The 27990-nt window shown below is 46.8% G+C and overlaps 1 protein-coding gene and 1 long non-coding RNA gene across 3 annotated transcripts; one reads left to right on the top strand and one right to left on the bottom strand.

Annotated features, from left to right (window-relative positions):
- The first annotated feature begins 684 nt into the window (after window positions 1-684).
- Window positions 685-27990, top strand: SLC36A2 (solute carrier family 36 member 2). 2 transcript variants are annotated; one of them, XM_086698295.1, is made up of 11 exons: window positions 685-1316; window positions 2177-2383; window positions 5338-5428; window positions 5995-6083; window positions 6630-6725; window positions 11430-11514; window positions 14321-14539; window positions 16034-16132; window positions 20973-21139; window positions 23124-23293; window positions 26525-27990. In XM_086698295.1, exons 2-11 carry the CDS (start codon window positions 2220-2222, stop codon window positions 26794-26796), a joined length of 1452 nt encoding a protein of 483 aa, XP_086554421.1. In that variant the 5' UTR covers window positions 685-1316; window positions 2177-2219; the 3' UTR covers window positions 26797-27990. The 2 variants fall into 2 exon arrangements, with proteins under 2 accessions (XP_086554421.1, XP_025779218.1); XM_025923433.2 differs by having other exon boundaries at window positions 690-1320; window positions 26525-27989.
- LOC147584139 (uncharacterized) lies at window positions 11374-14870 on the bottom strand. Its single transcript, XR_015248413.1, has 2 exons — window positions 14631-14870; window positions 11374-11609 (listed from the first exon to the last, which is right to left on the bottom strand). It is a non-coding gene; the product is annotated as an uncharacterized LOC147584139 (long non-coding RNA).

Here is a 27990-nt window from a genome sequence, read left to right as displayed (position 1 = left end):
AAGCGGGGACAGAGAGAGGAGCAATACCTTTCCCAGCGTCACCGCAGATTCGTGGTTAAGAGCCACCGTGGAACCAAGAGCTACAGGTGCCTGGGCCAGTGTCAAAGGGCTTGTTTGGAAGGCCCCCCCCCCCCATCCTGGAAGAAGACCTCTGGCCAGCTGGCAGGTGGCACAGCAAGGTGGAGGTCTATGGGCAGCACTCTGCCAGTTTCCTTTTAGCTGAGGATGCCTGGGAAGAGCCCCAGCAAAGTCCCGGATTCCAGCAGCTCCTTTCCCAAAGGTCCGAAGACGAACTCAGGCATCTCACAACCTGGGGAGGAAAACAGGAACTGGCCCCATATCCAAACATCTCAAGCTCCTTGACAATCTTATTTCTCCATCTTGTTGCTTAAGCGGGCACACAGATCTATTGGTGGGGTGAGAGCCGAGATTAGCATCGAATTGTAGAGTCTCCGTGCTGCGGCTGGACAGACCAGAGGCTGCAGCCTGCTGTCCCACAGACGGTGCCAGACCAGCGAAGAGAGGGCGTTTCTCAAACCACAGCAAGTGTCTCAGTCGATTCAGGGCAAGAAGCTTAAGGGTGGGGCCGGGATTCAAACCAAGGGGTCAACGTAGTGGTCAGGGCCACAGGCCTCAGAGACAGAAAGATCTGGCTAGGGTAGATTTGGGACTCTGCCCAGGATTGGCTGTGACCTCGGGCATGCTATTCTTTACCTCTCTAAGCCTCAGTTTCCACATCTGTAAAAACAAAGTGGCAATGCTCCCCAGAGAGGTAGCCAGGTTTTTTGGAGCCTGACGATTAACCCACTTGGTGGGTGGGGGGTGTCGGTAAGGGGTGGAAAGGGCCTCTTTCGGAATAAGAATACAAAATTACAAATTCAAAATTGCACCCAGGACCTTGGAAGGAGTCCCGTGGAAGGGAGGGCCTGGACAAATCTGTCTCAGACGCCACCAGTTAGCTGAGAGATCATTGGAGCAAAGCCTTTGGCCCATGAGATGATGGTACAGGGAGCGGTGTGGCTTGAGTAAAATGCTATAATTTTGAAGGAAGGAGGAAATCTTGGCCTGTTCATCTGTCACTGAAGCAGAGATAATGACAGAGCTTGGAACACTAGAGAAACCCCCTCAAGGCCTTCTTTAGCTACGGAGTTCAATCCTGAATGTCATGTGCGACCTTAGGCAAATCACGTGCTCTCCAGGCGCCAGTGTCCTACCCAGTGAAATGTGGCTGGGGGTTGTTACAGTCTCTGCCTTTTCCAAAAGAACCCTCACGGCTCTCTCCCTGGAGCTCCACAAAAGCTAAGAAGCTTCTGGAGGTGGGTGAGTGCTGGCTCTTTTTTCTCCCAACTTTTCCCAACAAAGGGAAGCACCCGGAAGGAGGCCTTACAACAGATGTCAGCCAGTGGGAAGTGGAGCCCCCAACCTGGGATGAATAAGGAGATGGGATGTATAGGATTCCCTTGGAGACAGAAATAAGGTGTTAGTTAAAAAGCCTGCCGGGTGGCTTAGATGGTTAGGCAACGGACTTCGGCTCAGGTCTTGATCTCGTTGTTCATGAGTTCGAGCCCCGCATGGGACTCTGCTGACAGCTGACAGCTCAGAGCGTGGAGCCTGCTTCAGATTCTATGTCTCCCTCTCTCTTTGCCCCTCCCCCACTTGGTGCACACGCAAGTCTCTATGTCTCCCTCTCTCAGATTCTATGTCTCTCTCTCTCTCTCAAAAATAAATAAAAACATTAAAAAACAAAAAAAAGCCTGACGAGTTGGGCTCTGGTCCCTACTCTGTCACTTTCTAGCTATATGATCTCAGGCAGGTCCTTTTAGTTGGGTCTGATTTCCTTGGCATTTAATTTATAGGATGAAATGAGAAAATGTAGGCAAAGAACTCAGGAGAACATCTGTCTCTTAGTGAAGGGCTTCATAAATGTGAGTTCTTAAAATAATGGGTATTGCAGTCACTGGTGCAGGTGAGGTGGGTAACTCCCCTCCCAGATCCCTTCCTGCCTGTCCTGCTCCAGCCTCTCTCGCACTGGGCTCCTTGGGGCAGGACGAGTGCGCTCCCGGGGGAGGTGGGCGGGTCCTCATTCCAGCTCCGCCAGAGCCTGCTGAGGCAGGAGCCAAGCCGCTGAGCTGCGGGTTTGCACCTGACAGATACCTTCCTGCTTGCCTCCTTCCAGAGCAGACCTCCTCATCACCCGGAGCCCTCTCTCGGAAACAGTCATGCCCGTGACAAAGAGTGCCGGGGGCCCCCAGGGAGCCGTTGACCTCAAACTGGACCTCAGGTACCCACCCAAAAGTGCCAAGAGGCTGCACAGCAAGGACTCCAGTTTCTGGGATGGACACCCTTCCGAGTCGCCAGGCTTAGAGAAAACTACAGGCATAACGTGAGTGCTCTTTTCTGCCACTCCCATTTCTGCCTTCGAGCCCGGACGCTTGCCTTGGCAAAAACCCTCGAGTGGCTGCGTCTGACCCCCACCCCATTGTGCAGATGGGAAAACCAAGGTCACAAACGGAGCAGTCAGAGACTGGGTCCAGATGAGAGCGGAGACTTGTGGTCCCGCCCTCCACAGGTGCAGATGGGGACGTTAAGGCCTAGTTACCCCAGGCCACGCACTGGGCCATTGGCAGGAGGGGCGCTAGAATCCAGTGCTGGCCCTACGTCAGTTTTGTTCCTGGTCAATCCTGACCACTGGGAAGTGGGGCAGAATCCCCAACTTCTCAGAGGAGAAGGTGAGATCTGGGCTTAAAACCACAGTGGCCTCACCGACAGCCACGCCTTACCCACCACCCACCCCATCCTCAAGCTACCCTGGCCTCTACTTCGGCGTCTACTTCAATGGTGAGGACATCAAAAGCACAGTATGAGGAAGACTTTCTTCCCCCTCCTTGGGGTGTGTTTGGGAGTGGAGGGGGCTTGGAAACCATGACAAGGAAGGGTCTGCAGAAGGAGTTTAGGTGGGGAAGCCAAGCTACGGGGCTCAGCAACCTCGGCGTCCACCACTCAAGCAGAGTGGCCAGTCCACTTAGGAAATGTGGGTGAGGTGGTGTGGTGGAGAGTGCCGCCGCTTCAAGAGAACCTGTTGACCCCACTGGTGTAGTAGAAAAAACACCTGCGTTTACCTTGTGATTCTGCACCTTCCCTTCCCCAAGCCTCAGTTTTCCCCATATGCAAAATGGGGCTAATTTGGCCTCAGCACAAATTTAGAGAGGCTGCCTGTGGGAATTACACCTGAAGGGAGGGGACGAGCAGCGGGGAGGGCGAGCAAAGCTCCTTTCCATTGCTGCCCAGGACCCTGTGGACACGATGACTCCACCAGACAGGGCTCAGCTGCCCCGGGGGCTAATCCTGGGGGCTGTGAATTCCTGACACTGAGGGTGAACTCTCCAGGCCTTGGGGCCATCCACTGCTGAGTAGGGATATTTCTCAATCCGAGGCCTTCGGGGGAATAGACTAGCTCTCACGTCCTAAACCGACACGTGGTTTGGAGGCAATTTCAACTACTCAAGAATCAAAGAAATAAAAGCATGAGAGAAGTAGAGGGATCCTCTGTGGCTTTTGGAGCGAAAGAGAAACAAGTCAGGCAAGCATGGAACTCAGGTCAGCTCACCCGAGTTCACATTCCCACTTAGCTGCTAACTGGCCTGAGCAAGTGACAGAACTTTCTCTGTGCCCCACTTTCTTTTCTGTGAAATGACATTTCACTCCTCCCAGGATGGCTGCAGAGGTGATTTGTACATAAAGCCCTCAAGTACAGCGCCCTTAAAAGCTGGATGCTGTGAATCCCAGAAAGGTCCAAGGTCAACACATGAGTTAGGGCCATAAATCATGGGTCTCCTGCCTCCCAGCCCAGTGCTTTGCCCAGCTCACCCCACTAAGTTTTTAAGTTGGCTGAGTAGCCCAAAGTTAAATTCTGATTTCCTAAGTCCTTTGGTTAGAAATGTCTAACGTGACCTACTGACCCTTTCCTTGTTGCAAAACAAGCCTATTATTGGAGAGCCGGCACAAGTGCTCAGTCAGCGATGCTGACACCCACAGGGAGAGAGGAAGGCACCCGACTCTCCTCCCTCTTTCCCCCTCAATTGTTCTCTTTAACCCTTAACAAATGGATGGGCAGATCCTTGGAAAGCTACAGGATCTAGGGATTAACATAAAGATGAGGGTGGTTGGGGCAATCCTTTAAAAATATCATTCCTCCCAACATTCCAACATTTGCAGAGGCTTAGCAAAGTAGACGAGTTGCCCAAGATGACACAGCTAGTTAAGTAGTGGCCTTGGGATTTAATCCCGGGTTCGTCCAACCTCAGAGACCAGGCTCCTTCCAGAATACATCACAGTCAGTGTCCTTGCTGGAAAGCTCCCGTAGGGTACTTCCAGTGTTTCTGAAGTTGTGGATGTGAACCCAACACCCACCTTGGTTTAACCTGGTCCACGTACAAAGAGGTATAGCAATAGATTGTTTTGTAATTCACCTCCCTGGAACTTAGCCCTGATGGTGTCCTTCACACAACCTTCCCTTCTGTCTTAAAGAAGGGGTCTGAGTTTTTGGTTTTGTTTTTGTTGGGGGTTAAAGGAAGCAAGTCACTCCCTAGCTTGATGTCCTGGCCTGAGGGGCAAAAGAAATTCCTCTGGAGCCCAGTCTTCAAATGATCCTGTCTCAATAGACCCCATCTGGAGACCCAAGTCATCTGACCTATTTATTCAGAAGTCACCATGATTTCTCTTTACTGCCAGCCCTTTTCCCTTTTCTCTGAGTTCAGTCCTATTTCAGCTACTAGTTCTCTGACCTTGGATCATTCCCTTTCTGGGCTTCTGTTTCCTCGGTTATGAAATAGCATTATCCCTTTATGCATCTGTCTGGGCCTATTTCTAGGAGGCAGTCCAGTGAAAGTGGGGTAAAGAACAAGGACTCTGAGGCAGTTCTGGGTTCAAGTCCTGACTCCCTAGTCTATCTTTGGACATATCGTTAAAAAAAAAAAAAAAAGATCTTTGTGCTCAGTTTCCTCATCAGCAAAATAAAAGCAATAACCTACTTCCTAGTCTTGACAAGGGGTTAAATGAGGTAATATGGGTAAAGTACGTAGCATAGTGTCTATTATATACTGAATATTAGAATCGTATACACTGAGTGTTAGCTGCTAAAACCAGAAGAGTTTTGGCAAACTGAGATGGTTGGTTACCCCACAGGAAACCCAGAGGTGCCAGTCAAGACCATGGGGACTGAGAGATGGCCGGGAGCCCGCCTATCCAGCCGAACTCTGGTGTTGGCATGCTGTGAGAGGAGCCTGTTGGACCTCCTCACCTTCAAACACCTACACCCTCATGTCTCTTCTCCTTTAGAGCATTCCAGACTTTGGTTCACCTGGTAAAAGGCAACATGGGCACAGGGATCCTGGGACTTCCCCTGGCTGTGAAGAATGCGGGCATCCTGGTAAGAGGGGCTGCTGTGGGGGGGTGGGGGGGGGAACCAGTATGACTGGATTGTAGAAGGGAAGTGGGAAGAGAGGCTCTAAGGGTTTTCAGTGGCTTGCAATGAGCAGTCTTTCCGGGAGGCAGCTGGGTCCAGACTTAGAGTCTAGACATCTAGCCAGGGCTTGAGTTCTGGCTCTGCCACAGACTCTGAGTGGCCTTAGCCACTCTGTCCCTTGTCTGGGACTCCGTTTTCTCCCTTGTAGGATGCAGGGGTTGGACTATGACTAGTTTTCCAGTTGTGTCCTATGGAGCACTAGCGCTCCGTAGGGGGTCTCAGAAGGAGCCCCCTACTCCCACCACAACACCCACTGGAATTGCTTTAGGTACTTTATCGGAGTACCACTTGAGATTATATTCGAAAGAATAGCTGTTGCTGCTTTAGCAAGCAGGGACTTGCAAAGCAGTTTGCTGGAAAGGCCCTCGAGTGCTGAATGGCGTCTGTGCTACCAGGTATCTCCTTGCAGTGCTCTTCATAAGTCCATCCTCTTCTCTCTTCCCATTTCCCTTGACTCCCCCTTCTTCCAGACGGGCCCGCTCAGTTTGCTGGCAATGGGCTTCATCGCCTGCCACTGTATGCACATCCTGGTCAAGTGTGCCCGGCGCTTCTGCCACAGGTAAGGAGAACAGCATCCTCCCCGGTGATTCCTTTGATACTCGGGTCTCAGGGACCTCCCAGAAACCTCCTAAATAAGCCAGAGTTCTGAATTTCGTCCAAGAAGGCCAAGGAAAAGAGAAAAGCAGTGGGACAGGGATCTAAGGCAAGGCTCTGCCATATGACTCAATAGGTGATATTGATCAGGCCACTGGGCTTATCTGCTTGGCTCATCTGGAAATCAGGCATAAACAATCCATGCCTAACCCTGCCTCAGAGAACTGTGATGAGAATCCACTGGGATCATGGACTTGAAAACTACTGTGCCCACGTGAGGTATGCATTATTACCCTTGTCATGTAGTAACCACCCCACTTGACAGGGAAGGAACACAAGCCACCCAAGAAGTACCTCCAGGCGTCTAAGTCTGAACTAGGACTTGGGTCTCTGCCCCAGTGTTCTTTCCACTCTAGCGGGGTCCTGCCTTGCTGTGTGTCTCCTGACTTTTCAGTACATGATCTTAGGTTAAAGTGCCTCTTGGTAACTGTGTGTGTACTTTCTCCCACAGGCTTAACAAGCCCTTCATGGACTATGGCGACACAGTACTGCACGGACTGGAAGCCAGCCCCAGCGCCTGGCTCCGGAGCCATGCCCACTGGGGAAGGTACCTTGTTCTTGCTTTACCTGAAGTGGAGTAAGGTACAGGAGGAGGACATGTGTGGCTGTCAGGGATGCCTTCTTCCCTGGAAATCTGTCTCGTGTGGCACAGAATACTGGACCTTTCCACATGGACGGGGTTCATTGGCAATCTTCCCGATCCAGCCCCCCTCCTTGTATACCTCCAGTGACAGGGTGCTCATTCTTTTGTCTTGCAGCTTTAATACCGTTTGCTTATTTATTAAACTGCATTTGTCCAATTGTATTATGTACTAGGCCCTGGAAATACTGTGGAGAGCAAGGCAAGGAGGCTTTGTTCTCAAAGAACCCATAATCCAGTGGCAAAGACAAGCGTTGTACAGTTTAGGAGACAGTCACTTAATAACCACTGGGATAAGTGTGATGAAGGAAAGAAATACTAGTTTCTGGGGTGCTTTGGGTGGCTCAGTTGGTTAAGCACCTGACTCTTGATTTTGGCTCATGTCAGGATCTCACAGTTCGTGAGTTTGAGCCCCACATCGGGCTCTGTGCTGACAGTGTGGAGCCTGCTTGGGATTCTCTCTCTCCCTTTCTGTCTGTCCCTCTCCCACTCATGCTGTGTATCTCTCTCTCTCTCTCTCTCTCTCTCTCTCTCTCTCTCTCAAAATAAATAAATAAACTTTAGAAAAAAAGTTAAAAAAAATACTAGTTGCTACCGGGCAGGTAAGGAGATGCGCATGAGCTCATGTGGGCTGCCTAAGATGGAACAGTTGAGATGAGCCCAGAAAGGAAGAATTCTTGAGTATGAGGAATTACCTAGGGGAAGTGGGCAGGAGCCTGGACGGCCTTCCAGGAAGAAGGAAGAGCAGGGTGTGAAGGTCTGAAGCACGAAAGTATGCGTGACAGTTTCAAGGCACAGAAATACTTAGGTAGCTTGAGGGCAGAGAATCAAGGAGATGACACTGAGGAATGACCCAGGGGCCCAAGCAACCTGTACCTTTTAGGCCCTCCTAAAGGCTTTGTTCTTTTCTTCAAAACAACCAGGAAGCCACCGGAGTGTGTTAATCAGGCAAATGATCATATTTGTATTGTTTAAAGATCTCTCTGGCTTTGGAACGCCTGGGTAGCTCAGTCCGTTAAGTGTCTGACTCTTGATTTCAACTCAGGTCATGATCTCATGGTTTGTGGAATCAAGCCCCACGTCGAGCTCTGTGCTGCCAGTGCAGAGCCTACTTGGGATTCTCTCTCTCTCTCTCTCTCTCTCTCTCTCTTTCTGCCTCTCTCCCACTCCCACTCTCTCAATCTCTCTCTCAAATAAAAAAATTAAAAAAAAATTTTTAATGTTTATTTATTCTTGAGACAGAGAGAGAGCACAAGCAGGGGAGGGGCAGAGAGACAGGGAGACACAGAATCCAAAGCAGGCTCCAGGCTCCGAGCTGTCAGCACAGAGCCCAATGTGGGGCTCGAACTCACAAACTGTGAGACCATGACCTGAGCTGAAGTCAGACACTTAACCAACTGAGCTACCCAAGTACTCCATAAATAAAAAACATTTTAAAAAATCTTTTAAAAAAATCTTCTGTTAAGAGAATACATTGTAAGCGAGCAACCATAGATTTAGTGAGACCCATGAGAAGGCTATTGACAATATCAAGGCAGATAGCAGTGACAGCTGGGACCAAGCTGGTGGCAATAGGGATGGGGAAAAGTGAATTTGGTTATGCTTTGGACTGTGGACTGTGGGAAAAGGAAAGGCAAGGTTGACTCAGATTTCTGAGGACTTCCGTTTTGGACAAGTTGAGTTTGAAGTTCAAGTGGAGATGGCAGGTGGGTAGTGATATATATGGATTTGAACATATCTTCATGCAAGAGATACAGAACCGAAGTCATCAGCCATGGTGGCAGAGGTCAGAAGAGGTCCCTCAGGGAGAATTGATCGTGAGAAGAAAAGGGAAGAAAGACCAAGACGTCAAGGACCCTTGGCTGTGCTGAAGTCCTCCTCCGGCAACTCCTGTCTTTTGCTTTCAGGGGTGACACTGACAAGTCAACCCCTTCCATTCTGTGGTACTTGGAGCTAAATCTACTCTTCCGTTTTTGTTTTCAGGCCTGTCCCCACCCTGTCTGTGTACTCTTTTCTGAGCACCATGTATGCCAAAGTCGCTGTTGAATTCGGATACCCTACACCATTACAGTCCCTGCGCTGTGCCCTCTCATGTAATGTAGTCGACAGACCATCATGGGTCTGGGGCCTCCTTAGGCCCAAAGCCTGTTCACATACTGAATCAATAAATTCAGCCTCTGAGCGGACGAGGGAAGACTTTGGGACGATAACCAGAACTTTACCAGAGTGTGAGCCAAGAGGAGGCTTCCCCTATCACTTACCCCTCAAATCCTTGTACTCATCATGGGACATATTAAGCAGCATTTACCTGGCTGGCTCAGTCAGTAGAAGATGCGACTCTTAACCTCAGGGCCATGAGTTGAAGCCCCACACTGGGTGGAGGCTCATAGAGCCTCCCTCTATGAGCAGGAGAGGGGCAGAGAGAGAGGGAAACACAGAATCTAAAGGAGGCTCCAGGCTCTGAGCTGTCAGCACAGAAGCTGACACAGGGCTCGAACTCACAAACCATGAGATCATGACCTGAGCTGAAGTCGGACTCTCAACCGACCGAGCCACCCAAGTGCCCTGAGCCTAGTTAAAATTAAAATGAAGTTAAAGCAGCTTTTCCTGCTCTTCTTGGGGCTCTTGCTCCACGAATCATCCCCTCTCCTATAACTTGAACTTCTATTTTGATCCGTGGTCTCTTCCTCTCAACATTTAAATGCACTCATGCACCGCCATCTTAAAAATAATGAAATAAACTCATAAAGTTTCCTGGACCTCACGCCATCCTCCAGCAACCATCCTATCTTACATTCAGCAGCTGCTTATTCAGCAGATATGTACTGAATGCCTGCAGTGTGTCAGGCTGTGTTCTAGGCAATGGGTCTACAGTGATGAATGGAAGGAATGGGCCCATCAAGCCCAGACTCACACTTAGCTCCGTGAAAGAACAGCACACCCTCTGACTTTGCTTCCGTACATCTGGTTCACACCACTTCCGTGGGTCACCTAGATTTTCTGTCCTTACACTTCTGTTGAAGCTCTTTCCACCAGTGTCCTAAAAGGCCTCTTTATTGCACCTTCTTTGCCCTAGAGAGCCTCTCAACAGTGTGGGTACAATTGGCTATTCTCTTCTTCAAACATTCTCTCTTCCCTTGGCTTCTACTAAACCCTCTCCCCACTCCTAGTTTCCCACCTACCTCTCTGGCCAGTCCTTTGCTTTCATTGCAGGCTCCTTTGTTTCTGTCTCCCCTTTAAATATTGGTGTTCTCTAGGGTTTGGAACTCTGCCGTCTCTTCTCCTCCCCCCACACACTCCCCAGCACTGACCTGCCTTCTCAAGACCTTATCCATTACTGACAAATCAGCAGTTCCAGACCCTATGTAAGGGTCTCCTTATATATAAGTTGTCTATATAAGTGGTCTCCTGAATGTCTCTTCTAGGAACCTCAGACTCAATAATTCAGTTACTGAATGTGTCAATTCATGCCCTTCTCCTAAAACCTGTTCCTTCCTTCCAGTTCGTTTTGTTGTCTGAGCCAAAGCCCATCAGTCACCTTTCATCATTTCCTTTCCCTTTCCCCCAGATGTAGGTGGTCAACAGGTTATTTAAGTTCTAGATCCCTGGTACGCCTTAAAATGCTTTAATGCCTTTGTCTTTGTCCAGGCTGCTGGACACCTCTGTTCTTGTAAGAATCTCCTATCCAGTCTTCCCATCCTGAGTCTTGCCCCCTCCAATGGATTCCACACGGCCAGAGAAATCTGCCTAATTCCTCTGCTGAAATGCTTTCCTCACTTCTTCCTCTCCATCTCCTCCTCCTCGTCTTCTTTTTTAAAATATCTCTCTTTCTTCCCCTCCCCAAGGGATTCCCACTGAGGTATTGGTTTTTCTAGGAAGGCTCTCTGCTCTATAATTTGGGGAAAGTGTCCTTTTCACCATGGCCCTTGGTGCCATATTCTTTTTTGTCCATCTCACCCACGACTCTATGAACCCCTAGAGGAGGGCGCCATGTGTTATTTGTGTTTCCTCAGAGCCTAATGAGGTGTCTGGCACCTGGTGGAAAAAATTTTAATGTTAGTGATAGCTAATTAAAAATGTGGTGCCTACTGCCCTACATCAATTTAGTATCAATTATGAGGAATGCCACAGAGCCAGGGATGGGGGAGGTTCCTAACCACGAAGAATCTCACCACTTGCTGAGCTGAGAGTGTGAGGATGGTTGAGAAACATTTTTTTTTTAATTTTTTTTTCAAAGTTTATTTATTTTTGGGACAGAGAGAGACAGAGCATGAACGGGGGAGGGGCAGGGAGAGAGGGAGACACAGAATCGGAAACAGGCTCCAGGCTCTGAGCCATCAGCGCAGAGCCCGACGCGGGGCTCGAACTCACGGACCGCGAGATCGTGACCTGGCTGAAGTCGGACGCTTAACCGACTGCGCCACCCAGGCGCCCCGAGAAACATTTGTTAAAAAGAACTGTCGTTACCTCACTTCTTACTGCCCCATTGTTGATTGAGGTAGCAGGACGGAGGGTGCTGGTACAGGGACACCAAGCCCTAGGGACAGACATCGAATTGACAAATCAACTCTTCTTTTATAACGCGCTTTCTCTCTCTCCCTTCTCTTCCAGGCATATCGTGAGCTTCTTCCTTATAGTCACCCAGCTGGGCTTCTGCTGTGTGTACGTTGTGTTTCTGGCTGATAATTTAAAACAGGTAGAGTCTTCTAGAGAAGGTGGAAGGGAAAAGGACGTGGAAGAGGAGGGTCCTCATTTAGTTGTTGAGCAAATGTGGCTTCTTCTCTTGGGCTCCTAGTGTCCTCACCAGTACAACAAAGGAAGTTAAATTAGATGTTATCAAAGAACCCAGACTTCCCCCAGTTCACGTGTCTGTTCTACAAGTGGTTACTTTTTTCATAGTACCCTTGGTCAGGTGCCTTGGACCCATTCTCAAAGCCCGTCTCTAAAACTGAGCTGGAAGGAACCTTGGATTTTGTCAGTTGTCCAGCCTTGGAGCTTAATCACCCTTAACTCTCCTAAAACGGATATGGTTCTTTTTGGATGATATCTAATCTTCTTTGGACAATCTTTTTTTTTTTTTTTAATTTTTTTAATGTTTATTTATTTTTGAGAGACACAGAGCATGAGCAGGGGAGGGGCAGAGAGAGACAGAGACAGAATCTGAAGCAGGTTCCAGGCTCTGAGCTGCCAACACAGAGCCCAACATAGGACTTGAACTCATGAGCTGTGAGATCACGACCTGAACTGAAGCTGGACACTTAACCGACTGAGCCACTCAGGCGTCCCATTCTTTGGACCATCTTTATCTACCTTTAGCTTCTTAACCTCCGGTTTAACAGTTGTTGTCTCTAGGACGTTGTTTTGATCTAGCCTAGAAGTTATCTTGTAGCAATATAAGCAAAATAATATGGGTAGTAACAAAGGCCATCCTTAGTCAATGATTTAGAAATTTAGAAATGTAAAGAAATCAGAAGGAAAAAATAGTAAGCGTTCAGAGTTAACGTCTGTTCTATGTCAGGAACAGGGAGCATGGTATGGGCTTCCCTTCATTCAGTTCTCTCCATAGCCTTATCAGAGTAGGTACTGTGGCTATTCCCATTTCGCAGATGAGAAAACTAAAGCTATGAACTATAATGTATACAAGATCACAGAAGCACAGTCAAAAATCCAGGCCTTTTGACATCAGAGCTCCAGTTCTTGAACACCATACCATATTGCTTTTCAAAATGAAACAAAGTTATTGTTAATTCAACCACTCAGGTTATTGTTTTAAGTTAGTATCAGCTGGTGAGCATTTTGTAATGTCCTTATATTTTTAAATATAACTTCTGCTAGTTTCATATTTCATCACACAGATTAGCCATGACTTAGTCTTCTGTCGTTGGATATTTTCTTTTTTTCCCTTTGTTTTTCTACTAAAATCTGTGGCAATGTTTGTATACCCCTTTATTTCCTTAGCATATAGTCCTTAAGGTAAAATTATGGGGTCAAAGAGTTTGATTGTTTGAAGGCTCTGAAAACACGTCGTCAGATGGCCGCTTGGAAATCAGTCTGCTGAACGTTATCATCTCTGTCTAAAGACATAGCAAGCATTCACTTGAAGAGTTGGCAGGCTCAGTAGAATGTGTTCTAAAAAATAAAAAGTTAGCATCAGTGTATTTTGGTGCTGGGTCAGGACACCACTGACAACACTCTGAGGGCAGGGCTGCTTAATTGTGAACTTAAGGGGCAAAATACGTGGGGGCAGAAAAGATTATTAGAGCAAGGGAAGTCTCCCTTGTGGAGGTCCATCTGGGCTGGGTATTGAAGGAAGGTTGGAGGAGAGGTTCTGGCAGCCGAGAAGGGAGGCATGAACACCTGGAGGCAGGAATGTGCAGGACTTGGCCAGGAGAGGCAATAAAATTGGTTGTAGAAGGTGTCGGCTTTGGGAGAGGAAGAGCCTTCCAGATTGAATGGTGCCCAGTATAGAAGACCATGAGTGCTGGCTAATGTGCCAAATATTTTTCCTATTATAGTGAGGAATCAGAAAAAAAATAGACTTAATCGTTCGTTCAAGTAGCTGTGGTATATTAAATGAAAAGGAGACTTCAAAATAAGAGCATATGCTGTGATTGCAGTCTTGTAAAATGGAAAGGATGCATGTGATACATGTAATTTGTGATATGGTATAGAAAATGCATAAATGGGGAGCACCTAGGTGGCTCAGTAGGTTAAGCGTCCGACTTCAGCTCAGGTCATGATCTCAGGGTTCGTGGGTTTGAGCCCCGCGTCGAGCTCTGTGCTGACAGCTCAGAGCCTGGAGCCTGCTTCGGATTCTGTGTCTCCCTCTCTCTCTGCCCCTCCCCCATGTGTGTGTGCTCTCTCACTCTCTCTTTCTCTCTCTCTCTCTCAAAAATAAGAACATTTAAACATTTTTTTTAAAAAAGACAAGAAAATGCATAGATGAATATATTCCAGGACATTACCCTGGCTACCAATGGGTACTGAGATTGTCATTGCTTTTACGTTTTCTTCTTGCCTAACTCTAGTTTCTAATTGTTCTAATTGTATTGCTTGCAGAATACAACTCTATCAGTTAATTCAGGCTGATTCTAAATGAGGGTAGTACCAACCCTCTTCTCCCCCATTCCCCCTGACTTTACCAGGGGATGTTTGTATTGTGTGCAGAGGGGTGTTTCTTGTGCACCACAATGATTGGGGGATGCAAATAGCTTTTATTGGGTGGGGTCCAGGGATGCTAAATGTCCTGCAGTGAATGCAGTCCTGACAAAGAATAATTCTCTCACTCAGAATGCCAGTATTGGTCCAATTAAGAAACAGTAAGCGATGGGTTTTTTGGTTATAAGCAAAAGAGACACCCACCCTAACTCATTGTGAGGCCCTGGCACGTGAGATATTCCAGCTCTTTGTGAGGGACTTGATTATGGGCCACGCACTAAGCTCATCGTGTGGCCAACAGATACATTGAATCTTCCCCCTTGCTTTTCCCATTTCTTCCTCAGGTAGTGGAAGCAGTTAATGGCACCACCAACAACTGCCATTACAATGAGACAGTGATTCTGACGCCCACCATGGACTCTCGACTCTACATGCTTGCCTTCCTGCCCTTCCTGGTGCTGCTGGTCCTCATCCGGAACCTCAGGGTCTTGACCGTCTTCTCCATGTTGGCCAACATCAGCATGCTGGTCAGCTTGATCATCATCACCCAGTATATTGCCCAGGTTAGTGCACACCACACACCTGACCCTTCCAGTGGGCAGAGACTTTTCTCTAGATACCTGCCTAGAGCCAGCCCTGAGGGTAGGTATGTACCTGACTCTCCAGCCTAGTACCATTGTACCATTTTTTCCGCAAAGGTGTCTCTGCGCAGTCTCCTTCTTCTCGGTATCTCCTCTTTTATATTGCTTCTCCAATACTTGTCAGATTCTGGGCTTTGAAAAAAATTATACTCTGTAAGGAAAACATCTTGATTGGTGAACTGCAGACCATTCCTCTAATGGTTAGATAGCAGCAAAATGCAAATGAAAAATAGGATCCCCTACTGGATCCTATTATCACAGAGACTAATCTCAGAAGACCACAAGCAAATCTGTCACAATGCAAATTATGATGCCTTTGAGGTTGAATTACGGATACTGATTTTCCCTCAGTTTCTACTTTTTCCATCCTTTCTAATTGTATTTATTGGACAAGGCTGCATAGAAATTTAAACCCTTGGCCTACCTCATACCTTTCAGATGTTATTCTCTTTCAGAAGTCACAAAAAAAAAAATTATCTTGTCCATGGAATTTTTTTTTAATTTTTTTTAACGTTTATTTATTTTTGAGACAGAGAGAGACAGAGCATGAACGGGGGAGGAGCAGAGAGAGAGGGAGACACAGAATCGGAACCAGGCTCCAGGCTCTGGGCCATCAGCCCAGAGCCCGACGCGGGGCTCGAACTCACGGACCATGAGATCGTGACCTGAGCTGAAGTCGGACGCTTAACCGACTGAGCCACCCAGGCGCCCCTTGTCCATGGAATTTAATAAAAATAACAAATGAGTTAAGTATTGTAGGAGGACTACAAATCGGTCTTATATTCCTTAAGACAATATATTAATAAATCCTACAAAAGTGAATTTCTTAATGAGATAGCTACCTTCGAGTCATTTTTAGACCATTCCTGAGGTGGCCCAGTTAGAGAAATAGCTCTGTAATTGGTGTCACATTCCAGGTCACAGGGCACATAAAATATTTATTCCAGTACTTTTCTTCCCTTCAATTTATAACTCATTGAGGATCTATAAAAGGGGACTTTCATATCTATCTAACTACTTTGGACTCCCTAGAATATCACTGAAACTATAGACACAGCACTTTCTGTCACCCCTAACCTCTGGTACATACCAAGTGTCCAAGGGCATTTCAGGCTGGTACCAACCTGTGGTGTGTAAGATTTTCTTTTGGAGGATTCTGGTAAGCCATACTCACATCATGAGGTCCTGACCCTTCAGTACTTTGAATACCTCAATGTCTCTTTCCTCTGGCTCTTCGGTATCGTGTGGTGTTAAAATCAGCTTTGGTGCCTACTTCCTTTTGAAGTTTTCTGAATTTCTTGACATTTATTTTTGTTTTTGTTTTTTAATTTAGATTTACTGTCAGAATATTCCCCTCTTAAATGAGCCCAAACACGCTTTAAGAATAAGGTCCTACTACATTTCTCTCTTCCGTAGGAAATTCCAGACCCCAGCCGGTTGCCACTGGTAGCAAGTTGGAAGACCTATCCTCTGTTCTTTGGAACAGCCATTTTTTCATTTGAAAGCATTGGCGTGGTAAGGTTGGAATTGGGGTAGCCTTTCCCCGGTGCTGTGGGTGGCCTTCTGAACAGGAGCCGGGAGCTCTGGGTTTCTGGGTTTCTGTGTGCACATAAGAGAAAGTAACCTCTTGTCCCAATACATCTATTAAACATTTATCTTCATGCCAACATGTGTTTCCTAATCTTTTAAAAGCAAGGCAAACGGAGGTATACAATTTACAGGATGTAATGAAGAAACAAAAGGAGTTTTAAGCTGGAAAGTACTACACGTTTACGATGGATTATTATATAGTTTGTGCTTCCACACTTGAGGAAGGGAAGTGCTGTGCATGTAATTTTTGTTTACTTTTAGTTTACATACAGTGCAATTCACTTGGGGGGGTGTACATTTCTCTAAGTTTGGGAAATGCATAGAGTCATAGATACACCACAATCAGAACACAGAACAACTCCCTCACCACACACACACACACACACACAAAACCCTTGTGCTGCTCCCATTGTAGTCAGCTCTCGCCCCCCACCGACCCCTGGCAACCACCCTCTTTCTATTCTCTGTCTCTATTGTTTTATTGTTTCCAGAATGTCATACACATGAGGTCATGCTGTATGTAACCTTTTGAGACTGCATGTAAGATTATCTGTGTTGTGGGGTGTCTGGGTGGCTCAGCTGAGTAAGCGCCCAACTCTTGATTTCGGCTCAGGTCATGATCTCACTGTTCGTGAGTTCGAGCCGCGCATCGGAGCTTGGGATCCTCTCTCTCTCCCTGTCTCACTCTCTGCCCCTCCCCTGCTTGTGCACACATGCACGTGAGTGCCCTTTCTCTCTCTCTCTCTCTCTCTCAAATAAACTTTATATATATATATACATATATTTTTTTTAAAAGATCATCTGTGTTGTTGCATCCATCAATAGCTCCTTGCTTTCGATGGCTGAACATCCACTGTGTGGGCAATACCGCGATTTGTTTATCGGTTTACCTGTTGAAGAGCAGCTAGGTTGTTTCCAATTTATGACAATGGCAACATTGTTCATAATAGTCATAAACTGGAAATGACCTAACAGTTGTTGAATTGTAAGAATTCTATACATATTCCAAATGCAAGTCCTTTATTGGATATATAATTTGCAAATATTTTCTGTAGTCTGTAGCTTGTCTTTTCATTCTCTTAGCAGTGCCTTTCATAGAGCAAAAGATTTAAAATTTGATGACGTCCAGTAGATCAAAATTTTAGTTTTATGGATCCTGCTTTTGATGTTTTATCTAAAACCACTTTGCCTAACATAAGTCCACAAAGATTTTCCCCTATATTTTCTTTTAAATATTTTATAATTTTATCGTACATTTAGATCTGTGATCCATTCTGAGTTAATTTTTGTTAAAGATGTTTATACATTGGAGTTGATTTTTGTTTAATAGGATGGCCAATTGTTCCAGCATCATCTGTTGAAAAGACTGTTCATTCTCCATTGAATTGCCTCTGCATCTTTACAGTATTGTCTTCCATGAACATGGGATGTCTTTCCATTTATTTGGGTCTTCTTTCATTTCTTTAAATAATGTTTTGATCTTTCACATCCCATTTCCATACATGCACAACTTAGGGCTGAGCCCAGGACTTCACCCACAGATGCAGGAGATCAGTGTCTCCAGCATCCTCCTATCCATGTTTTCCTGCACACTCATCAGCTTCCAGTGGCTTTTTTTTTTTTTTTTCTGGTTCTCTGGCTAGAAAGCTAGGGTTTTAGCCTCCCTATAGTGCTATGCACACTTCCTGTGACTGAGTCTGACTGGGGTTAAGCACTGAGAGAAAAGAGAGGGAAAAACTAAAATAAAAATGAATGAATGAATGAATAGGGATTCCTTCCAGGGCCTTCTTCATGGACATGCAACCTGTGCAATCACATAGAGACCTGCCTTTGGAAGGATCCCGTACATGGTTTAATGCTCTGCCTTCATCATCTTGAAATTCTTGATTTTTGAACAAGGTGCCCTGCATTATCATTTTGCATTAGACCCTGCAAATTATATACCAGTGCTGATTTACCCCTACATTCTATAGACCCCCAAATCCCCCTCCCCTAGTTCCTTTGCTCAAAGAGAAAAGCTTGTGTCAGATTTTTAGGTGCCTGTGTGACCACCACAGTCACTGGTCCACCAAGATGCTGCTTTGTGATGGGGACTTGCCCTGGGAGTGTGGTGTTGAGAGTAAAAAAGGAAACAAAAAAGTAGGGACCCTCTTCATACTTTCCAGAGTCCTTGGGTAGTTGTTTTATGTATCCTGCCCAGGGCTTTTAGGTTTAATCAGAAAGAGAGCTATGGTGGAACGTGCTTACACCATCTTAGTGGAAATGGAAGCACTTTATATTTAGAATGTTGGATACTCATGGCAAAAAGGAGAGTGCCGTGGTTGAGTAAATGACTTTGGAGGCAGACTATGCTGGAATCTTACTTCAGCCATGGGTTACTCTCTGAACTCTAATTCCCCAGCTAATGATGGAAATAATTGTTCAGTAAGTATCAAACACCTACTAGATAGTAATGATGATCAGTATCAGAGTTCAGATTACCACTAGAAATCTTCTAGCCCAGTCTCCAACTTTACAGAAGAGGAGCCTAAGCCCTGACAGGAAAGGGACTTGAGTCAGGTCACCAACCGGGAACAGCTGCAGCTGTGGCTAAAACCAAGCACTCCTTACTCCCAGTCCAGGGACTTCCCACTTTATGTGAATGGCCATTTATCTCCTTGATTGATTGTGGGAGGAGAAAGGAGAGAAGGAGAAATCCAGCTACTGAGTAAAAAAGTCATTGTGAGCCTGGAGAATTTATGCAGCAAAAATATATTGCAGGAGCACCTGGGAGGCTCCATCGGTTGAATGTCTGACTTTGGCTCAGGTCATGATCTTGCAATTTGTGAGTTTCAAGCCCCACATCGGGCCTTTGCTGACAGCTCAGAGCCTGGAGCTGCTTCAGATTCTGTGTCTCCCTCTCTCTCTGCCCCTCTCCTGCTCATGCTCTGTCTCTGTCAAAAATAAAGAATAAAACATTAAAAATTAATAACAAAAATGTATTGCAGGGTGGGAGAACTCAGGTTGGATTGTTCGCTTTCCATATAATCCCCCAGACATTTTCCTGAGCACCTGCCACAGCTAGGAGCCTGCCCCTCATCTGGAGGAGAGTGGAAAGACACAACCATGACCCTGACATGGCATTCCCCTCAAGCATTTTCCATTTGCATAGAGCTGGGATGCGTATAGGACAAAAAAAGGAGTCAACAGTACAAGGGAGTAGATGCTAAGGTCCTACCGAGTAATAACTATATCCAGCACTGGAGGGGTACAGTCAAGATTGGATAGAAGCAAGTACTTGAACTTTGGGGGACAGCCCCAGTCTGCCGCAGTCTTCATCTGCAAAATAAGAATTATATAGGCTCCATCTTCATAGAGATGTGGTCTTCACAGTATTAAAAACAAGAACAGTTAACATTTACTAAGCCCTTACTGTATGCCATTACGGTCCTCACGTAAATCTCAAAAAAAAAAAAAAATTCCAACAGATAAGTTTTCAGATACAGAAACTGAAGCACAGATCAGCCTAATGGTGTGTGTAGAGTGCGCTTTACCCATGGCCTGATCAAGGAGAAGGAGAAGGTGGAAGCGGACTGTCAGCAGAGAGAAGCCTAAGGAGGAACGTATATGGGATGGAAGGCCAGAAGGTTGGTTCCAAAGATAGACGTGACCTTGGGGTGCCCAGCAGGCTCCAGGTAGGCGGTCTCAACTCGGACGCTCTTAGGGCCAGATATACACGTAGGGAAAAAGGATCCTGAGAACGTGGTGTGCAGGGGAGTGTCCTGCTGGGGAACCAAGAACCCCCAGTCCCAACTCTTGTCACCGGCTCACTGTGTAAGCCGAGTCTCAGCCTCCCCTTCTGGACAGAAAGCAGCAAATGCGCTAGAATCGGAAGTCTCAAACTCAAATGCCTTTAGCGGGCAATGTGGGCAAAGAGGCCAGGTATATGTCAATGTGAGGGGAGAGGCGGGCCTGGTGAATGGGGCAAGAATATTGTGCCCAAAGGCATTCACCTTCAATTGTCTACAAGGCTATGCTGGCCTAACAAAATGCATCTGCTAGCCAGATGGGGCTGCCCCAGGGCACTGATCTCCTTGGTCTGAACAACCTGAAGAGCCCTTCCAGCTCTGAATGTTCCAGGGCTCATCTTGTGAGTCTGGGCCTGCCGGCCGGCCTTCCTTCCTTCCTTCGTCTTTTATTGTGGTAAAATACACCTAACACAACACTTACCGTCTTCACCATGTTTAAGTGTAGAGTTCAGTGGCATTAACTACATTCACATTATTGGGCAACCATCACCACCATCCGTCCCCAGAATTCTTTTCTTCTTGCAGAACCGAAACTCTGTACCCATTGAGCAATAACCACTCACTCCCCACTCCATGAACCCAGCATGCTACTTTCTGACTCTCTGAATTTAACTACTTCAGGCACCTCATGTAAATGGAGTCACGCAGTATGTGCCATTTTATGACCGGCTTATTTCACTCGGAATAATGACCTCAAGGTTCATCCGTATTACGGCATGTGTCAGAATTTCCTTTTGTTTTGAGGCTGAATGATATTCGTCGTACGTATATACCGTCTTTGTTTATCCATTCATCCATCACTAGACCCTTGGGTTGCTACTGCCTTTTGGCTTTGGAAATAATGCTGCTATGAATATCAGTTCCAGCCCTTGCTTCCGGTATGTTGGGATATACTCAGAAGTGTCATGCCTTTCTTCTTTATGTTCATGTTCCTCTTTCTCCTTCTTCTCTCTTTTTATGCTATGATGCTTCTGTAGGTTCTTCCCCTGGAAAACAAGATGAAGGATGCCCGCCGCTTCCCAGCCATCCTGTCTTTGGGAATGTCCATCATCACTGCCCTGTACATTGGCATCGGGGCCCTGGGCTACCTGCGGTTTGGAAACGACATCAAGGCCAGCATAACCCTTAACCTACCCAACTGCTGGTAACTTCACAGGCCCTCAGGTGGGGGGGACGTGGGGCCGGGTAGAAATGTGTGAGTTACTTCCTCCTGCCTTCCACAGATGGCAACTGAGGCCTACAGGGCCTCCACAGCAAGAAGCAGAACTGTCGTTGGCACCCTGGGCTCTGGTTTCTCTGTCCAGGGAGCTCCTCTTTGAACAACAGCCTCCCGTGTTGAGCGAGGCCTTGATAGCTTTAGTATGGAGGACAGGATTTAGGAAGAGAGAGAAGTGACAGTCCTTGGTCACCCAAGGAGAGAAGGGAGGGGCCCTCGGGGAGAATAAGAGGCAGAGAAAGGAGTCGTTGGGCAGCAACACTCATTTCCAGCGACACTTCCTAAGGCCTATGCTACCAAGCCTTCCTTGCCACAGCCAAGGGTATACATCCTCCCGGTCAGAGTAGGAGAAAAAAGTAGTGAAGCAAGGACCAATTTGGGACGACCACTGTGAACATTTTATGTTCAAATGCAACCAATTCATGCAACAGTTAGCTGACCCAGACTTAGCCAGGATTTAAATAGACACATGAACCCATATCGCGTTGTGTGGCACTGTCTCCCACACCCAGGCAGGTCATTAATGACAGGGGGCTTGTCTTTTTAAGGGTCACTTGGAGGCTTCATTTACCTAAATGGGGCCCCTTTCTCAAGTTGATAATGTCATGCATCAAGCATTTCCTGCATGCCAATTAGGTGGAGACACCAGTCTAGGCACGTGGGAGCTGGGAGGCACCGACTGAGTAGGCTAAGATCTTGAACTTCGCTACCTGCCCCAGCTCGTGATCCAGCGAGGATGGGGGAGGGATAGGTAGTGTATAGACACAAATGGAACAGAAAAAGGAGCCCTCCAGAGCAGCAAAGAGGCTTTGGGAACCTTTGAGGAAAGAAATCCATCAGAACGGGAATCTTTTTGTCCAACAAGGCAGCTCTGTCCAGACAAGGACGACTCTGTCACTCATGGGCCCAAGTCTCTGTTGCGCCACCTTCTAGCTTGTGGTCATGGGTGGTTTCCTCAACCTTTCTGACCCTCAGTTTCTTCATCGATAATGCAGAGTTTCCCTGGGGATTAAGTTGGGCATGTCTAAAAATATCTGGCGTGCAGTATAGCTCAAAAGATGGGAATTTCAAAAAAATTAGTGGGATTTGGACCTGTGGAAATGGAGTAAGTGGTGTTTCAGGCAGAAGGACTAGTGAGAACAAGAAACTCAGAAATGTGGAAGTTAGTCTAAGGAATGGCTCCCAACACATACACACACACACACACACACACACACTCATTTCTTAAGTATGTGAGATGTAGCTACCACATTAGTCAACTAAAGGAAAAAGTCCTATCTCCATAGGTCAAAACAGGCTTTGGTAAAACCCGACATACCGTCTCTGCCTCAGTCCAAGACCTACAAGGGTTACTTTCACCCCCAGCCTGCACACAACCCTATTTGTAGACCGCGTCTTCCTGCAAGGGTTCGGGACTCTGCAGTTCTCTCAACCCACTAGAGGCATTTGTTGAGGGCCTGTTATGTGCCAAGAACTCTGGGGGAATCCAGAGCATTGCTAAGGACTGACATTAGATCACAAGGGACGAGAGTATTTTAGACCCAGGGTTTTTGGTCTTCACCACTTAACACTTCTGTCTCCCTGCACAGGGTACCTGGCCTGAGCCTGTAGTTCCTAAAACCTAAACTTGACCACCAAGTGATAGTGGCTTGTGAAGGTGTTGCATGTAACCATGCTCAAGATTCTATTTGGAGATGACCCGTTTCCATTCGAATTCGTGATACTTTATTCTTTGGTTTTCACTGCATGCTCTGCTGTGACTCCCTCTTAGCTCCAAGAAGCCCCCTGCCCATCATGTTGACAAGGAAACTGCAGCCCCGGGGACTATCCCAAGGTCAGAGGTTAATGTTCCTAGGGCCCAGGCATCAGAGCACAGTGGCCTCAGGGAGCAATGCTCTGCTTTGTCCCGCAGGCTGTACCAGTCGGTCAAGCTCTTGTACATCGTGGGTATCCTGTGCACTTACGCCCTGCAGTTCTACGTCCCTGCAGAAATCATCATCCCCTTTGCCACCTCGCAGGTGTCAAAGCGCTGGGCACTGCCTCTGGACCTGTCCATCCGCCTCGCCATGGTCTGCCTGACATGTGAGTATAAGGCACAGCAAAATGGTGCTCTTTCCCTGAGGGCTATCAGGAATCAGCCAGATGGTGAAGGATAATCATGATAACCAGCATTGTTTGAGCACTAATTGTATTTCAAGGACCATACTTTACAAGTAGTAACTCATGTAAGCCTCAGGGACAACCTAATTCTTACAGGTACCTAATTAATCAGATTCGCAGGTGTCCAGCCTGAGGGAGTGACAGCTTATTGAACAATAATCATCATCATAAGAACTGATATTAAATACCTACTGTGTACCAGCCACTGTGCTCTTTTTTTTAATGTTTATTTATTTTTGACAGAGAGAGAGAGAGAGAGAGAGAGAGAGAGAGAGAGCATGAGTGGGGGAGGGGCAGAGAGAGAGGGAGACACAGAATCCAAAGCAGGCTGCAGGCTCCGAGCTGTCAGCACAGAGCCCGACGCAGGGCTCGAACTCATAGACCGTGAGGTCATGACCTGAGCCGAAGTTGGACACTCAACCGACTGAGCCACCCAGGCACCCCATAGGCCGTATTTCATAGTATTTTATTCAGCCCCTCAGGAACCCTAATGAGGTAGGACTGTGATACACTTCACTTTACAAAGGAGAAAACTGAAGCAGGGAGCAGTAAATAATTGGCCAGGAGGTGCCAGAACTTGGATTTGAACCCACATCATCTGAGTCCAGAGCCAACACCCTCCAAGACAGAGGTTTGTGGCCAGTGAGTCTAATCGGACAGCAGAGGTGTGTTGTTTGAGCCTGAGTGTTGTATAAATTTCAGCCAACATTTAAAATGTCTGAGATCTGATATACATCCAGACTTCTAACATGGGGGGGGAGGAAACAAAATGATTTGGCAAGCCTAGGCTCACGTTCCCACTGGCAGCAGTGAGCTGGACTTGCCCCCTGGGCTTCAGCTGGCCGCGGTCACCCCCTGGCAGCCCTCCTCATGCTCCAGGCCCCATGATCCAGGGCACCCCATCTGTGCAGGTGTTTTAGCAGGGGCGAAGGAGATGACAGAGATTTCTGTGTGGAGTGTGGTATTCCCCAGCTATCCCTAAGTCTCCTTTAATGTGTTATTTTTGAGAGAGAGAGCGCGCGCGCACAAGCAGGGGAGGGGCAGAGAGGGAGGGAGACACAGAATCCGAAGCAGGCTCCAGGCTCTGAGCTGTCAGCACAGAGCCCAATGCAGGGCTTGAACCCACAAACCGTGAGATCATGACCTGAGCGTAAGTGGGACGCTTAACTGATTGAGCCACCCAGGCACCGCTCTAAGGTTCCTTTTAATTGTGATTCTAAGACTCCTTCTCAGGGAGATTCTTGCTTCTTGCTGTACTAGACCAACCTATGCAATTCAATGGACACTGGTTTTCTTTCTTTAAAGTGATTTGTCCCCAGTTTACCCCAGGAAGCAGGGACACTACCATTTGGAACCTTAGAGATCAAGGACTTTGTCCTCGAAGATAAGAGTTCCTGAGGCCTCCAGCTTCTGAATGCATTGCCTCAATCAGCACAAATGAGGAAACAAATTGAAGTAACAATAAAGATAACTTTTCTAAGGGCTTTACATCAATTAACTCTGTTATCTAGGGACATAAACCAGTTTAAAACTTTAACACCGTCTGCAGTGTGAGCCATGCTACCTACAAAGATAGATAGCATTTATCCCCATTCTGCAGAGGAGGCAACAGGCTGAGAAGGAGGTTAGGGACTTCCCCAAGGCCACACAAGGGGAAGCCAGAACGCTGCCTTCCAGACCTGTTGCGGTTCTGATACACCACACTCCTCCACAGCAGGCCCGGGGGAGGCTTTTGGGCTTTCTTGGTGAAAATCTGCCAACAGGTCAAACAAGGAATGCAGAAGCCCACACCTGTAAGATATCCTACTAAAAAATGGATAAGTTCAAAATCCTTAGCTTCTAGTGTCTGTTAGATGTTTTCTGACATGGATGTAAAACCTGGAGAAGATACTCTTTTAATGAGCCCCTGCAATCTTTTCCAGCTAAAGACCCCTTTCCCCTATAAATAATTTCACATTCTAATTGTTTGCAAGTAAGAGGTGCTTATAGTTGTGTTAATTATTAAAATGTTAGCTCTAAAAAGTTTTTTTAATTTAATTTATTTTTTAAGTTTGCATCCAAGTTAGTTAGCATCTAGTGCAACAATGATTTCAGGAGTAGATACCTTAGTGCCCCTTACCCACTTAGCCCATCCCCCCCCCAAGGTGTGTGTGTGTGTGTGTGTGTGTGTGTGTGTGTGTTAATTTCTGTCTTTTTTACATTGATGCGTCCCAAACAGATGGGACAGTTCCCAGCACTGATATTTAATATTATTTATTGAGTAAGAGCTTAATCATTGTTGAATAATGGAGGATTCAAAGTGTGCCTCGGTGGCATAAAAATTATTTTAAACTAAATTTGAACAAACAGCAGCCACAGGGAAGGGAAAAATAAACCCTTGTCTAAACGTCCATTGCTGAATTAAGGAGGATCCCAGAAGAAGTACAGCCTCTATAGATCCCCTCTCTGGAAGGTTTTCAACCAGAAAAAAAGACCAACCATCATCACAGACAAATTCCTTAAATAAATGATAGGAACCAGTTATAACTTCCACTTTTTCTTACATAGATGCTCTTTCTGCCCACTCCTTTCACCCTATGAGACAGGCATGTGGACCCCTATCTTTGGCTGTTCTGGGAGGAGCCAACTCATCTGAAGGTTCCCTAACCCTAAATAAAGTGTCTTTTGACCGGTTAATCCATTGTCAGTTCATCCCCAGCCTCTGCCTCCCCTCGCCCCCACCCGGCCTAAGTAGGCAGAGGGAAGATTTCTCTTCCCAATAAGTATGAATGCATATTTTAGAAAAATCATTAAAAACACACCAATTTTTTTTAAGTTTATTTATTTTGTGTGTGTTAGAGGGAAATCCCCAGCAGGCTCTGCAGAACCTGATGTGGGGCCTGAACCCACAAACCGGGAGATCATGACCTGAGCCGAGGTCAAGAGTCAGACACGTAGGTGACTGAGCCACCCAGGGGCCCTGAGACACACCAGATTTTTAATGTGTAACCTCTAGTGAATATGATCAGAGTATTACAGGACTTTCGATGTTTTACTTATGCAATTAAATGTGAGAAACAGCTGGTTTGTGTTTTAACAAAAGGATTTTAAAACCAAACTTGAAAAACTTGGCTAAGTCCCAAAAATCCATGCATCGCATATCATCTCCTGCAGGCACCTTGGCCATCCTCGTCCCCCGCCTGGACCTGGTCCTCTCCCTGGTGGGGTCCGTGAGCAGCAGCGCCCTGGCCCTCATCATCCCGCCCCTCCTGGAGATCACCACCTACTACTCGGAGGGCATGAGCCCCCTCACCATCGCCAAGGACGCCCTGATCAGCATCCTGGGCTTTGCAGGCTTTGTGGCAGGAACCTACCAGGCCCTGGACGAGCTGATCCTCTCGGGAGGCCCTCTCACCTTTTCCAACTCTACCGTTTTTATTCAGTGAACATGGCACTGTCCCGTACCCACCAGCGCCTGACTTATACTGATGTGGATATCTTTTATATGCACTATCTTTATTTTACCGCTTTATCCTTTTTCTGGGCCAAGTCATGGTGAAACAAGCAAAGACTCACTGGCTACAGGGTCTAGATGGTAATTTAAAAATTTGGTTCTGTTATTCCTTTTCTTTCCATCTCTAGCTTTCCATTAAGTCGAGAGCTCTCCCATGGAAGGCTCTTGATTCCATCCAACTTTTGGGCAATTCACGTCACCTTGAGTGGTGCTAGGCACGAAGAAGCCACCAGGGGGAAACCAAGTGACAGCAACTGGCAGAAGGACGTGCAGCTGGCTAAGGCTGACCCTGATCTGGTAGACCAAGGGTTTCCCCTTTTCCAGATCTGTTCAATGAGCAAAGACTAGGGGACAGAACCTATAATCCAATAAAGTATGCATGGCTCCTGTGTCAAAATGGGTAGGGCAAAGAGGTCCAACGTTGATGTGCCAATGTGCCAATGGCATGGGGAAGTTGATGTGCCAATGGCATGGGGTAGGGGAATGGATAATGCCATTACAGTATTTGGCATTATTTACCTCTTAACTCTTGCAACAAGCATTCTCCCTACGGTGTGTCAAGCGTAGTTCAAGGTTCTTATAGTAGGTTGCAAAAATGGCCACAGATTCCTCTTGACAATGTGACTTTGCAGCTCCTCCCATCAAGAGGTGAAATCCATGTCTCTACTCCTTGAATCTGGTCTTGCCCTTGTGACTTATTTGGGCCCGTTGAACATCAGTAAATGTGACGCAAGCAGAGATTTGGTGATGGCTTGTGCATCAGGACTTTCATTTCTCCCTACACTATGGGGTGAAGATCCACCAGTGGAAGAAGCCTGAGCTAGCCTACTGGAGGATGAGAAGCCATGTTGCACAGAAACGAATCATCCCAGTTGAGCCCATCCCTCAGATCAACCAGCCTGCCAACTTCTGACACATGAGGGAAGCCTCCTAGACTACATCCAGCTCCAGTCAAGCTGACCCAAGTCGTAAGAATTGCCCAGATGATCCACAGAATTGTGAGAAATAATAAATGTGGTTTTAAGCCATAAGAAGTGGGAGTTTTTATGCAGCAAAAGTTAACTGATACTCTAAAGGAGATATACCAATGAGTGAGAAAGCATCCCTGCCCTCAAAAAAGCTAATT

Source organism: Puma concolor, chromosome A1 (assembly GCF_028749965.1).
Source record: "Puma concolor isolate L17-30 chromosome A1, mPumCon1.1.hap2, whole genome shotgun sequence".
Taxonomy (NCBI): Eukaryota; Metazoa; Chordata; class Mammalia; order Carnivora; family Felidae; genus Puma; species Puma concolor.
This window is presented reverse-complemented; position numbering and strand designations above follow the sequence as displayed.